This window comes from Micromys minutus (genome assembly GCF_963924665.1).
Source record: "Micromys minutus genome assembly, chromosome: 10".
Lineage (NCBI taxonomy): Eukaryota > Metazoa > Chordata > Mammalia > Rodentia > Muridae > Micromys > Micromys minutus.
Genome location: NC_137979.1, coordinates 50,481,436 through 50,494,809, shown reverse-complemented (window position 1 = coordinate 50,494,809; position 13,374 = coordinate 50,481,436). Strand labels below are relative to the sequence as shown.

The window sequence follows — 13,374 nt, the reverse complement described above, 5'->3', positions numbered from 1 at the left end:
AGAGCTTTGGCACAGAAATAGAAGAAAGTAAGACGACTACATACACCCAACACAGAATGGGAGCCGGGGGGTTGGCTCACCAGGCAGGAGTGCCTGATGCCAACCAAGCCTGTCGAACTCAGTCCAGGATCCAAATAGTGGAAGGAAAAGAACCAGCTTTTGAAACATGTCCTGTGACCTCCACACATGCACCATGGCACAGGTGTGCCTTCTCCTTAGCACATAGATAAAGTGTAATTAAAAAACAACAAAACAGCTGGGGATAGAGCCAGGTGAGGGGATACATAGCTAATTAAAGTAGGGGGGCAGAAGCAAGACGATGGTGAGTCTGAGGCTGATTTGGGTTTCAAAGCCAGACCCTGCCTCAACAACTCCTCTCTCTCCTCTCCCCCTCCCCCTCCCTTCCCACCCTCCCTCCCTCTCCTCTCTCTCTCTCTCTCTCATACACACACACACATACACACACACACATATACATACACACATACACACACATACACACATACACACACGTACACACACATACACACATACACATACACACACATATACACACACATACACACACATACACACACACATATACAAACAGACACACACACATACACACACATACACACATACACACACACATATACACATACACACACACACATGCACCATTACTACCCCCACCACCAGCAGCAATAACAACAATCAGAAACACATTCCCTTATAATTCTGGAAGGTGTAAGTGACCTGTCGTCTGAAGGTTTGTGTCTTCTCTTCTCATTTGTGCACTGAAGCCCAGCTCACAATGTGAGCACAGGTAAGACTAGGTCATGGGTCAGGAGCCTTCTCACCAGGTTCTTAGAACCTATTAAAGATACACAGGTGTGATAATCTGTCGGCCTTGTGAAGACACAATGGGACAGGGACCCTTTATAATAGATGGAAAGCCATCGCCAGGACCCAAATCAGTGGTCACCTTGGTCTTCTGCAGTCCCACAATACGTTTTTTTTTTTTTTTTTTTTTTTAAACAGACTTTGTTCATTTCATTTGTTGTCTTTTATAAAAGCCCTTGTGTGGCAGCCACAGCTGGAGCCTGGGTCCTCTAATCAGAGACTCTGGTGTGGGTTTTCACAAGATGATCAATTCCTGATAAGGAGACTTGGTGAACACAGTTTCTTTCCAGAGGTCAGGGGTCAGGTAGCTGTATGTTTTTGAGATGGCATCAAAGGTGGCCTTGGCAAAGTTGCCCAGGGTGGCAGTGCAGCCTCTGGCTGAAGTGTAGCAGTTATCTATACCAGCCATCATCAAAAGCTTCCTGGGCACAGGAGCAGAGACAATGCCAGTGCCTCTGGGGGCAGGAATGAGATGCACCAGCACAGAGCCACAGCGGCCTGTCACCTTGCATGGGACAATGTGGGGCTTGCCAGTCTTGTTCCCCCAGTAGCCACTCCACACAGGGACGATGGAAAGCTTGGCCAGGATGATGGCCCCTCGGATGGCAGTGGCAACCTTCTTGGAGCACTTAACACCAAGACCAACATGATCATTGTAGTCCCCGATTGTAGACAAAAGCCTTGAAACTGGTCCGCTGGCCAGCCCGGGTCTGCTTCTGCACTGGCATAATTTTCAGAACCTCATCCTTTAGAGATGCACCCAGGAAAAAGTCGATAATCTCAGACTCCTTAACGGGCAGGGAGAACAGGTAGATCTCCTCCAAGGACTTGATCTTCATGTCCTTAACCAGGCGGCCCAGCTTGGTGACGGGGATCCACTCCTTGTCTTCAGCTTTACCTCCACGAGCCCTGCGGCCTTGACCACAGCCTCGGCCTTGATTATGACCGAGGCCCCTATAACCGCTGCCTAATCCTCTGCAGAAGCCGCCATGGCCTCCTAATCCTGGGCCCCAGGATCCTCCGGGCCCTCCCGCTGCACCGGCGTCGGACCTTTGGTGTTCTCCGGAAGCGGAAGCGGACCAATGCTTGCTGCCTTAGCGTCTTGTCCTACTTACTATTGCAGCCTGAGCTTTGGGGAATCTAGGGGGCATCTTTGCTTACCTCTTCCTAGGCGGTGGCTGGCATCGGGCCAGCTTATAGCTCCGAGACACTCCACACTGCAGCTACAGTTACATGCCACTGCCCCTGTCTCTGTGTCATCTCGGTGTACAGCCCGCTCATTCCTACTCTGATCACACTGCAAAAGCCTAGTTTATGCCACACTGATGAGGAGAGAGAGGAGGTGTCCCCAGCACCCACCTCAGAGTCTTGGAAGTGGAGGCCATTTTAAAAGACCCGGGTAAAGTGGTCAGCAGGCCACATTTAGATTCTGACGTTGTCTTGCCCCTAATTATTTACGCTCGCCTTGCCAACATCTAATTTGACAGCTTAGGTTTTGGTGACTCATAACTGTGTCTTTCAAAGCATCCAACCGAATTACCATCAAAACCATTTCCCCTTGTTTGTGCTCTTCTGATTTATCCATTAACATAACATTTAATTACATTACAAACAGTAATTACAATGACTGGTGAACTGTCAGAGACATGTCGGGGACTCAACCCAACTGACTGGCGACTTGCCACAAGCTGGGGAACTGCAGGGCTCAGAGGGCGGGCTGCCACTGGCTTCTCTGGCCCCTGCTGAGGAATCTTTATTTCAGAGAGGCACAGATTTATTAAGGGGCATAGGGGCTGGGGAGGAAGCTTGGTGTGTATAACTGTTAGGGGCACGTGGCAATGTCACCTCAGAGGGCACCCTTTTAGAGCAGTGGTTCTCACCCTTCCTAATGCTGTGACTCTTTGATACAGTTCCTCATACTGTGGTGACCCCCAACCATAACATTACATGTTGCCACTTTGGAACTAACTTTTCTACGGCTGTGAATCATAATGTAAATATCTGGTAGGGAAGATCTCTGACATGCAGCCTCTAAGGGGCCGTGACCCACAGGTTGAGAACCACTGCAGGCAGCCTTCATGGAAGGCTATTGTCCTTACTAAAGCCCTGTTCCCCAAGGGAAGTGTTTTGTTTTGTTTTGTTTTAGAAACTAAGACCAGCACATCCATGGAACCAACTATTATTAAAAATTAAACAGGTGGGGCTGGAGAGATGGCTCAGCAGTTAAGAGCACTGGCTGCTCTTCCAGAGGTCCTGAGTTCAATTCCCAGCAACCACATGGTGCCTTACAACCATCTGTAATGGGATCCGATGCCCTCTTCTGGTGTGTCTAAAGACAGCAACAGTGTACTCATATACATAAAACCAATAAGTAAATCTAGAAAAACAAGCAAACAAACAGCCCAGGATGTAGCTCATTTGGTAGGAAGCCTGCCTAGCATGTGTGAAAGTCTGGCTTTGATCCCCAGAATTGCGTACAGATGTGGTTCTGCATACCTGTAACCCTAGCACTCAGGAGGCAGAGGCAGGAGGATCAGAAGCTTAAAGTTATCCTTAACTTCATAGCAGGCTTGACGTCATTTGGGTTACACGGGATCTTGTCTTAAAAATCAGTCAACCAGCTATACGCTTGGCCACACGTGACGATATGGACAGACTAGAGGCTTCTGCACAGATGCTGAGAATGTGCACTGGTGTGGCCATGTGGGAAGCAGGGTGACAGCTTTCACGTTAGATGGAGAGCTGTTCTAGGAGCTGCCATCCTCCTGGGGACCCACCCACAAGGAGTGAAATCAGACTCAATGGAAAAGGAGAAGGAGGAAAAGGAGGAGGGAGAGGAGGGAGAGGAGGGAGAGGAGGAGGGAGAGGAGGAGGGAGAGAAAGAGTGTTAGGAGGAGGGAGAGGAGGAGGGAGAGGAGGGGGAAGAGGAGGGGGAAGAGGAGGGGGAAGAGGAGGGGGAAGAGGAGGGGGAAGAGGAGGAGGAAAAGGAGGAGAAAGAGGAAGGGGAGGAAGAAGAGGAGGGGGAAGAAGAAGAGAAGGGGAAAGAAGAGGAGAGACCAGTTTTTCATTCAGGATGATAAAATATTCTGTAAATAGTGTTGTGGGTGTATTTTATTGACATATAATAATTAACCATATTTGTAATTTCAGGTGTGAAGATGTGAGTTTCTATGTCCGTGTGCATTTTACCACAACGAAAAAGGAAACCAAGAAGTGAGGCTGTCACCTCAGTCGGCTGCAGTAGCAGTTTCCAGAATGGGTTTTATTTTGGTCATCAGAACTCTGTTGGCCAGGAGGTACCCCAGTGAGGTTGAGATTATGTAAATGCACCATATTGTTGACACCACCCCCTCCACATCCAGTCCTCAGGATGAGGTGGCCTGGCTCACAGAATTCTCTGAACCCTTCACTCCATATGCCTGGGGCATCTAGCTCACTGGGGGTTTGGGAGACCTATTCAGTCCTTGCTATCCCAGAACCCCCAGGCCACCAGCCCTGGAATTGCCCCACTGTGGGTACTTGGTGCCTTTGTTCATGTATTCAGTGGAGTAGCTGGGGCTCCACAGTTTTCCAGGTTATAGCTACATAGTCTTCTCCATGACCCCAGGAACAGTTCTGCATCAGTGGTGTTTCCTGACCCCACTGCAACCCTCAGCTAGGATCTGGTCTCTTTGGGGCTCCCCAGGTAGCTCAGGACAGTGTCTGCTTCCATAGAGACCCAGGTCCTAGGCAGTATCTAGAATATTTGTCTTCATCCAATCAAGGTGGTGAGGATTTCAAACGAGGACAGTGGGGACTCTGAAAGGTGGGGGACACACTGGGTTTCCCAGACCCTCTTCTGGCCCACACCTTTCCAGCTGGAACAGATCTGGGCCCGGGTACTACTTGTGTCCTCCCCACCATTCTAGGAATGAAGGCCAAAGAAGGGACACCCCCCATGTTGTCTACCCTAGCTGGGGGCATCTGTGGTCTTCCTCAGCCTCCCTGGTTCTCTGAAAGGCTCTGCTCCTGCCCTGTGTCTTTGTTCAGTGGATAATGAGGCTGGGTGTCAGGGGCTCTGACCAGGACCCCATAGAGAGACAGGAGGAGTGGTTTGCAGTCTGGACCTCATGACTGTTCCCTGAATGCTGAGGGCTTAGCAAAGTTCACATGGTTCAGGTTTCCCTCTGCCCTGAGCTACAGGATTCCCAGGCTTGGCATGTTAGCTCCTGCTAACACGGGAGTGGGAAGCCATGCTGAACTGTGAAGCTGAAACAGGCGGGGATGCTGGCAAGTGGGTCGTCTGAGGCCTGTGTTTTGTGGGCTATTTAGTCAGCTCCATGCTGTTTGTCTACTGGCTCGGAAGCTGAACCATGTCCCCAAAAGGAGGAGATAGAGGGCCACCTTGCGGTGGGCTTCTGGGGCACTTGGCGGAACACTGGAGCACGTGAGGCTGCCTGGGTTCTCATTCAGCCATGCCTCTGTGGAGATCCCTCAGGAAGACCTCTTCTCTCCAGGCTCCACTTTCCTCGTATGTTAAACAGGAGACCAGCACCTGCTTCACAACACACAGCAGTTTGACCCCCATGCGAGATACTGGTGCCCAGTGAGTCTAGAAACATTCTGTTTCCGCTCCCTCCAAAGATGATTCCCCCCCCCCCCCCAATTTGTTTCTGTCTTGGCAAATGCTTCATCAGCACAGAGGCTTGGTGGGAAACTAGCCTCTGGGCAGGTTGAAAGGCAGAGTGGAGAACCATCTCAGTGTGGCTATTGTCAATTTAGGTCCCTGCAGTCACCTGGTGTGGGGAGCTTTCCCTCTCTCTCCCTAGCCCACCCAATGAACTCCTAAGTTGATGTAGAATTTACCAGTTCATTTCTCTCCTGGTGTTCTCCCAACCCCCACCTCTACTTAAGGGCACACTCCTGCTTGGAGAATTGGCAGGGAGGGCAGTCCATGTATCTTTCAAGAACGGCCTTTTCATGGACTCTTCTGGCTCAGTGGGACCTGTGGTGCTCTCAGGCTACAGATATCGCGGTCTCCTGGCATCTCTTACCACACACCCCTGTGCACAACTGTGTGCACGTTCCTGTGTGTGCACAAGGTGGCCGTCCTCTCTGCTCAGGCCCCAGAGGCATGGCCCAGGTACCGCTGGGACCCTCGTGGGGGTTCTAATCATCTCTCTGGTGCTTCCTTTCAGAGGCTTGCAGCATGCTGCAGCTGATGACTCTGTGGACCCACGGATGTTGCTAATGCAGGGACACTCATGTCCCCTGGGAGCAGCTTAAATCAGTGAATGAGGGAGGGTAAGAGTTGGTAGACAAGTATCCCAACTCGGCTCTCTCATCCCGCGTTCCAGACTCCTCAGCAGGCCAAATTCTCAGCTACCTGCCATGGTGCTTGTGATTCATCTGCCTTTCCCTTTCTCTTGTTCCTTGGTCGTATCCCTCCAGTCCCACCTTGAGACTGCCCTGGCCACCATGTCTCCACGTGTGCATCTGGGATGACTCTAGCTCCAGAGGCTGCTCAGCCTCCCTAACAGCTGCCTGGTTTTCCTCCGCAGTAATGGACCCCACTTCTGCCTGGTCTCATTGCTGAAGTTCTTATTGGGCTGTCCCTTGTCTATGGTAACCTGCATGGAAGCCTGGCTCTTCTCGGTCTTATCTCCTTGCTGTTACTTGATAAGCATCCTTGGTCACACCCATACCTTCACGTCTGGAGTTCATGTCCTGCCTCCGGCCCCTGGGCTCATCCTGAATCATGTGAGATGTATCAGGCTTCCTGCCGTGCAGAGAGCCCACCCTCTGGCTCACTCCCAGCCCCAGCAGAATGCAAGTCTTCACAAAGGGAGTTGAAAAGATAAATATTATTTATACCACCCCCACCTCAGTCCTGCTGCAGTTCCCCAGCCCTCCCACCCAGTGGGGACTGGGCCATTCCAAGCCTGGGAGTAAGGGCTTTGTCCATTAGTTGTCCCAGTAGCCACCCGTCACAGTTCAGGGCACTCGAGTACAGAGGCCCTTTCTCCCTTTATCATGACCATGTTCCAGGCAGCCATTGAAGCCAGTGGCCTGGGTACCCAGGGGCCCCTCCTTCCTCATAGGCTGGGCCAACTCTGCTTCTTCTTCAGAGGCAACTCAAGTCCCCTTCCCGACCCCATCTTCTCACAGGCTAGAAGATCAAAGGTGGGGGGGGGGAGTTTGGGGGTGAGGGAACTGTTGCTGTCAGTGGATAAGTGACAGAAAGCTGGATTGTCCTGCAGAATAGTAAAAGTCTAAAGGTGCAAGGCAGCCAGGCAGCAAGGCAGGGCTTTTCAGTGGCAGTGCCACAGTGCTGATGACATTCTGGTGGCTCAGGAGTGGCTTCTAGGGAGGTGGAGTACAGTCTGATGTTTCCAGATTCCTAAAGCTATCTCCAGGTCTCCCGACTGTACCGTGTGACATTGCTTCTCAGTAGCATCCCAAGGCATCCCAAACACTCAGAGGCTTTACAGTCACAGAAGAGAGTTTCCCATGATGCCCCAGGGTAACAAGTGGCCTCCCCACAGCTACTGAATACAACAGATCTTCTGTGAACTGCTCCGGGAAAAGACAGCTCTCACAGGGCCCATTAAACTGCTGCAGGGTTTCTAGCCCCAATTTTCATTTCAGCTTTCCAGGGAGAATGGGCAGCAAGGAGCCAGAGGCCGAGGGCGCAGCCCAGTGCGATGAGCTATTATCCACGGCTGGGCAGGCTCTCAGGTCTGCAGCCCAGGTAAGGAACGGGAAGGCCGCCTGCGTCTGCAGCGTCAGTGAGCTTGCATCATTTCTCTGGCTTCAGGTCTGGGGTGGGGGGCTGCTCTGTGGCCCGAGGCTCACACCGCTGTGGATTGCTTGATGCTGTGAAAGCTAACTCTGGTGGGGGAGGTGGGGAGAGACATGGCGCGGGCCACTCGGGCTCTGATGGAGTGCTTGTCCTGCCACCGACGCCACCTCTTCCGAATAGCAGAGCGAACCTGTGGGCATAGGATAACACATCAGAGTGCAGTCTCAGGTCACCCCTCTCATCCTCTAGGTTGCTCCAGGCATCTGTAGGTGGTGGCATTCACATAATTACTTCTATTGGTTTACCATTTGCTGAGCCAGTTTTCCCAAACGAGGAAGGGACATTCTTTCCCCCCAGTCTAACAGAGGTGCCATCTTGCCTTTGCCGTACAGACTCCCTACCCCTGTCCCACTCTCCCTAAGGCAGAGAGACCCTATTTTCAAGCCACTCGCATTCCAGGTGTACAGAATGGGAACACAGGTACAGATCAACAAGGACGGGGACTTTCTCAAAGTTCCCAGGAGCATATCACGGGAGCCTGGGAAAAGGGATGAAAACCAACCTAGGGCAGAAGAGATAAGAGGGTGACAGCTCTCAATATTGGTTGTCTCAGAATTTTGAGACCAGCCCTGGCCTTAGGTCCTTACCTCACTGTTCAGAAAACAGTAGAACACAGACACGAAGAAGCCCTGAAAGGAAGAGGGTGGTCAGAGGTGAGTGGGGTCCTACCAGCCGAGGTTGTCCCGGCCCCGCCTCCCCCCAGGCTCTTCCAGGACACTCTCCACCCACATGTGCAAATCTGGCTCCCCCAGAGCCAAGTGCAAGGCTCCAAAGGTACCTGGAAGGACTCCAGAAAAGAGTTGAAGTAGATGAAGACAACCCTGGAGACCTCGTCCTCCCCAGGGTTAACGAAGAACAACATGTAGGTGATGCCCAGAAGGGGTAGGAGCACCAGAGTGGCCTTCACAGCCTTCCTAGGGTAGAACAGAGGCCAGAGTCACAGGCTACCCAGGAGTGGGGCTGCTAGCTCGGGGGAGAGCGGCGGGTTTGGGAGACCGTCTCAGGCGCGTCTGGGTAAAGTGGAGATGCAGTTTCTGGGTTGACTGGCCGACTTGGAAGAGATCTGGTTCAAAGGAGGCTGGAACCTCTAAAGTATCTCTGGGGAGCCAGGTACCTGTACTGAATAGTCTCAGATGTGGTGGATGCCCGGAGTTTGGTCATGAGGATGCGGACAATGTTGAAGAGGAAGATAAAGTTGATCTGCAATTGGAGCACAGCAGAAGGAGTGAGGATGGGTGGCAGGGGCAGGGCTAGGTAGCAGGGGTGGGGATGGGCAGGGACATATGCAGGGAATGGAGGCGGGTGGGGTGGACAGGACCAGCCCTCAGCTCTCAGCTCTGCTGGTGGTATTCCTGCTGCACTCTCTCATCCACACAAGCTCTCTCTCCCTCTCCCGCCCTCCTCTTAATACCTATAAACTCCTGGCCCAGGTGCCCTTTCTGGGCCTACCTAGGTGGCCCCTTCTGTCCATGGTAGACAGATTGCCCCTCCCCATGGTGGTCCTGTCTCCTACTACCTCCCAGGGCTCTTACCAGCAGGACCAGGATCATGGGGCCTTGGTATATGTAGTCAGTGTACACTCCAGGACGTTTGCCAAACCAGCACCTAGAAGACCACACAGGGAAAGAGAAGGAAGGGACCAACAGAGTCCTTTCAGTGGTATAGTGCTTGCACACAGGACACGATCATTGCCAGTGGTCAGGAAAGGGCACCCCAATTTCCAAGAGAGCCAAGCCAACTAACTCTCCTTCAGTGCCTCAGTGATCCTGACCGCAAAGTGGGTGGCGCCCTCTGCCAGAGGATGCGAAGCTGGAGCAAGCTCTGTCGAGGGAGGGCCTGAGAAAAAGGCCCCTGATTGTGACAGCCACCATCCTCATCCATGCAGTTGGGTCCCTATCGGGAAGGGGCAGCTGCTTGTCTACATCTCCCAGGGAAATAATTCCCCAAACAACAATCCAGAAGCAGCCTGCAGCCTGAGACAGCACCGTGTTCTCTGGTGGCCCCTGAGAGACTCTGGGAGTAGCTATGGCCCACTGCCCTGTCATACAAGTGGACACCAACAGCAGTTTCCAAGGGACCCTGTGGGAGTACAGCCCATGCAGGGAGGGTTTCACAACGAACACCTATTGCAAGATGGAGGCCTGCTCTGTATTCCTCCCGGGCTGTTCTTTGTTCAGAAGGCCACGTTCTTATGGGCATATGAACTTGCAATGGATGCTTTAAGCCAGAACGAGAGGTTAAACTCCAAGGGTTTTTGTTCGTTTGTTTGTTTTTGCTTTTCAAACACCACTCATGGCGAATACCACTCTTTGTGGACTCCAGACTGAGACCCTGGGGGCCTCTCTGTTCAACGTCCCTGCTCCTTCTGCTGCACTGTCTGCATTTGTCCACCAGATGGGGCTGCAGGGCTGCACACACCTAACTTTCCAGCATTCTTCCTGCTCCAGGGGTGAGAGCAGGCTCGTTTCTGGGTTTTCCTTCCCTGCCTATCTCTTGCCTTCTCCCATCTCTCCCCCCTCCCCATTCCTCCTGCCCTGTCTCTTGTAGTCAAATTTCCACACCCTACAAAGCACAGGAATTCCCTATCCGGGAATTCCCAAGAGGATACCTCCCCCACCCCGATACCGCATCCCCGGCAGTGAACCGGCTCCCTGCCGCCTACCCTGCTGCAGCACAAAAAGCCCAGCCTGAGGCAGAAGGAACAACCTTCACTAATGTGGATGCCATTATCCCAGGCTTCTCCTGCAGCCCAGCAAGGGGAGGGAAGAGTCTGTCTATGTGAATCCTCCAGTCAGCCAGCTGAGAGCAGGGAATGCTATGTGTAACAACAGTGCCTCATCTTGTCCAGCTCCTCCCACCTTCTCAATCTCCCTGTGAAGTCCTCAAGCTCAACTCTACACTGTAACCACCCTGTTACTCAGGCCACACCCCAGTCCGATAACACGGAGCTCCAAGGTATAGAACTTTCTAGATCGTCCCATATAGTTCTTGTGAGGGACAGTTGGGAAGTCTCCCAAGTGCAAGGCTGATTCAGATGGAACTGGGGGAGTCTTTGAAACCACCTGGGCCAGTTTAAAAAAAAAAACACAAAAGAATCTTATTGTAAAACACACTTGTTGTTAATGCATTTATGCAGCACTTACTGGGTAGCAGGAAAGCAGGTCTATTCTACGTGCTTAGTATGCACGAATGCCCTTCATCTTCACTACAGTCCTGAAGTAATAAATAAAACGAAGGTGCCCATTTCGTGGATGAGGAGACTGAGGCCTGCTGTGACAATGAGCTCCAAGGTCACACCCAGTGATGGCACAATTCAGAACCTCAGCAGTGTGGCTTTGAGTACTGCTCCCCTTAAAGCTCCAGACAGATAACAGCCTGGGGACCCTGGCTGCCTAGTGCCACCTTCCCATGCACAGCACGGGAAAGGATCCGAGAACTGAGGCCAGTGCTCAGCGCTGCCTTGGTGGATGAAGAAGCCACTGTCTTTACAGGAGAGACGGTGGCCCGAGACCCCTAGGGAGTGTACTGTAGAGCTAGGCTCTGACTTCACAAAGCAACTTACTTTTCGTTGTCATAGTACAGCTTCCCAATGGCCCAGGCCACAATGATGGGGAAAGGCACACCTGAGGGAGAGAGCGGCTGTCATCGGAGGACCCCGGGGCAGCCAGGAGTCTGCGGTAGAGCAGGGATTCATGGGAGTTGAATAATGCTTCATGGCAACCTCACTCCTCTCATCCCTAAGAAGGGTGCACATCCCACCCTCCTGGCCCGGCTGGCCCATAGCCTCAGTGAGGAGAGGCGGGGGCAGGGCTGGCTCAGCTCACCCCAGCCAATGCAGATGAACATCCACTTGCGCAGCCGGTCAGTGGAGTATGTGAGCACAATGGCTGTGTGCAGGTAGCATCCCTCGCCGAACATCCAGAAGAAGTTGGTTACATGGAAGTAGTTGTAGGCAGCTGTCACCAACCTGCACCAGGCCTACCCCAACCGGAGATGACCGTGAGTTTGGGGGTGTCCAGAGACCCCAGTGTCCAACTCTCAGGCTCCTTGGGGTGCTGTTCTTGTTCTGTGGGTGTCCGGACCTGGCCCTCCCTCAGCACAGGGTAGCCCTACACTAGCTCCTCTGACCTAAGCTCGGCTTTTTCTGCTTTTCTAGCGGAGACTTACCACATTGCTCTGGTGGACCTCAGGGCTCACAGTGAGCTGGACCACAAACCATGTGGCGTTGCGCAGGATGAAAGCCGAGATGAGGTTCCAGTGGATGATGTTTCTCAGGCACCGGATGCTCCTGGGGCAGCAGGAGAGGGCAGGTGGCCATAGCAACCGGAGGAAAGAGAGGATGAGGGCAAGTATGATAATGGTTCCAGCCCCAAAGCAAGAATGGAGACTGAAATTTGGAGCCAGTGGGTCTTTGAGTTTGCCTTAACTCCACTGGTCCCTTTCTATCTGGGGTCACCAAGACATCTGCTCCTGAAAGAGCCTGCTGTGGCCAGGGACACCCAAAGATTGAAAGGCAGAGTGCTTGCAAACAGGAGCCTCCAAGAGTAAACCCCATCTTGACTTTCAGCTTCTGGTGCTACCCACGCGCAGCCTTTTTCTATCACTCGGGCCACAGCACCCTTGTGAGAGAGATGCCACTTGATAAAATCCTCACCTCCGGTGGTCTCCTGCCTTATAACCCCAAGAAAGATACAGACCAGACCGGCTTTAGGCATTGGTAACACGGGTAAGTCTGGGCTTTGTTTCTCCCTACCCTACTTTCTCCAGCTGGGAGGAAGGACAGGCATGGCTCGGCAGAGGTCCTAAGAGACACGAGCTTTACATAGATGAGGCTCTTCTATCCAAATGAGAGATAGCTTACCCCTTTGTCAGTGCCCCCACCCCATAGCTATGCCTGGGTCTTACCCACCTCCCCGCTCTGTTCGAGGTTCCAGGGGGTGGCGGGCGGCAGTGCCTACGCCTTCTCACCTGAGCCGCAGGAAGAGGACAAAGGCCACCAGGAGGGCCACCAGGGAGATGCAGTGCCCCAGGTAGTTGATGATGACTGCGATGTGGTAGTGCACTTTGCTCTTCTTCTGAGGCAGGAGAGAGGGCAGAGGTCAGCCTCCTGCACAGCCTCACCCCTCCACCCACTGTGCTAAACAGCTCCGAGAGGACAGCACCAGGGAGGGGTGCTGGGGAAGAGTGGGCACCAGTAAGAGTATGCCCCAATCCAAGTGACCCTCTGAGCCATGGAGTAACACCATCCACTTGGGTCAGTCTCCAAATCCGGTCTGTCACGTGTTGCTGACAGGTAGGAACTGAAGCTGTATCTATGTCACACGCTGCTCCTGTGTCACATGAACACTGTACACACCTACACATACACTCCAGTGCCCACACATGCCCATGTCTCATTCTGTACTGACACCACAGTCTCCGGTGGGTGCAGAAACCGCAGCCCCACTTCTGAACTGAGTTCTCATCTTCCTGGTCACACCGGAATCTGTCTGAATGCAGACCTGGGTTTGGGTCCCTGACACCGTCAAGAAAGCTGGGTATGGCTGTGGGGACCTGTAACTTGAACACAGGATCAGAGACAGATGGATCCCTGGACCGATGTCCTGCCAACCCAGCGACACTGTCGGCTCCAGGCTTAGAGAAGAGAT

General features: G+C 52.8%; 1 protein-coding gene across 4 annotated transcripts in view; it reads right to left on the bottom strand.

Annotated features, from left to right (window-relative positions):
* Positions 1-7,715: 7,715 nt before the first annotated feature.
* CRHR1 (corticotropin releasing hormone receptor 1) overlaps positions 7,716-13,374 on the bottom strand; it is a gene marked incomplete at both ends in the record, with an annotated part of 39,990 nt that continues 34,331 nt past the window's right edge. For 2 of the 4 annotated variants that reach the window (XM_080923367.1, XM_080923369.1), the window contains 9 exons: positions 7,716-7,856; positions 8,314-8,355; positions 8,505-8,640; positions 8,841-8,926; positions 9,259-9,331; positions 11,289-11,349; positions 11,551-11,704; positions 11,894-12,014; positions 12,695-12,801. In XM_080923367.1, coding sequence (XP_080779493.1) covers positions 7,716-7,856; positions 8,314-8,355; positions 8,505-8,640; positions 8,841-8,926; positions 9,259-9,331; positions 11,289-11,349; positions 11,551-11,704; positions 11,894-12,014; positions 12,695-12,801 — 921 coding nt within the window. Of the gene's footprint in view, positions 7,857-8,313; positions 8,356-8,504; positions 8,641-8,840; positions 8,927-9,258; positions 9,332-11,288; positions 11,350-11,550; positions 11,705-11,893; positions 12,114-12,694; positions 12,802-13,374 lie in introns of all 4 variants that reach the window. The other 2 variants (XM_080923366.1, XM_080923368.1) reach the window with 2 other exon arrangements.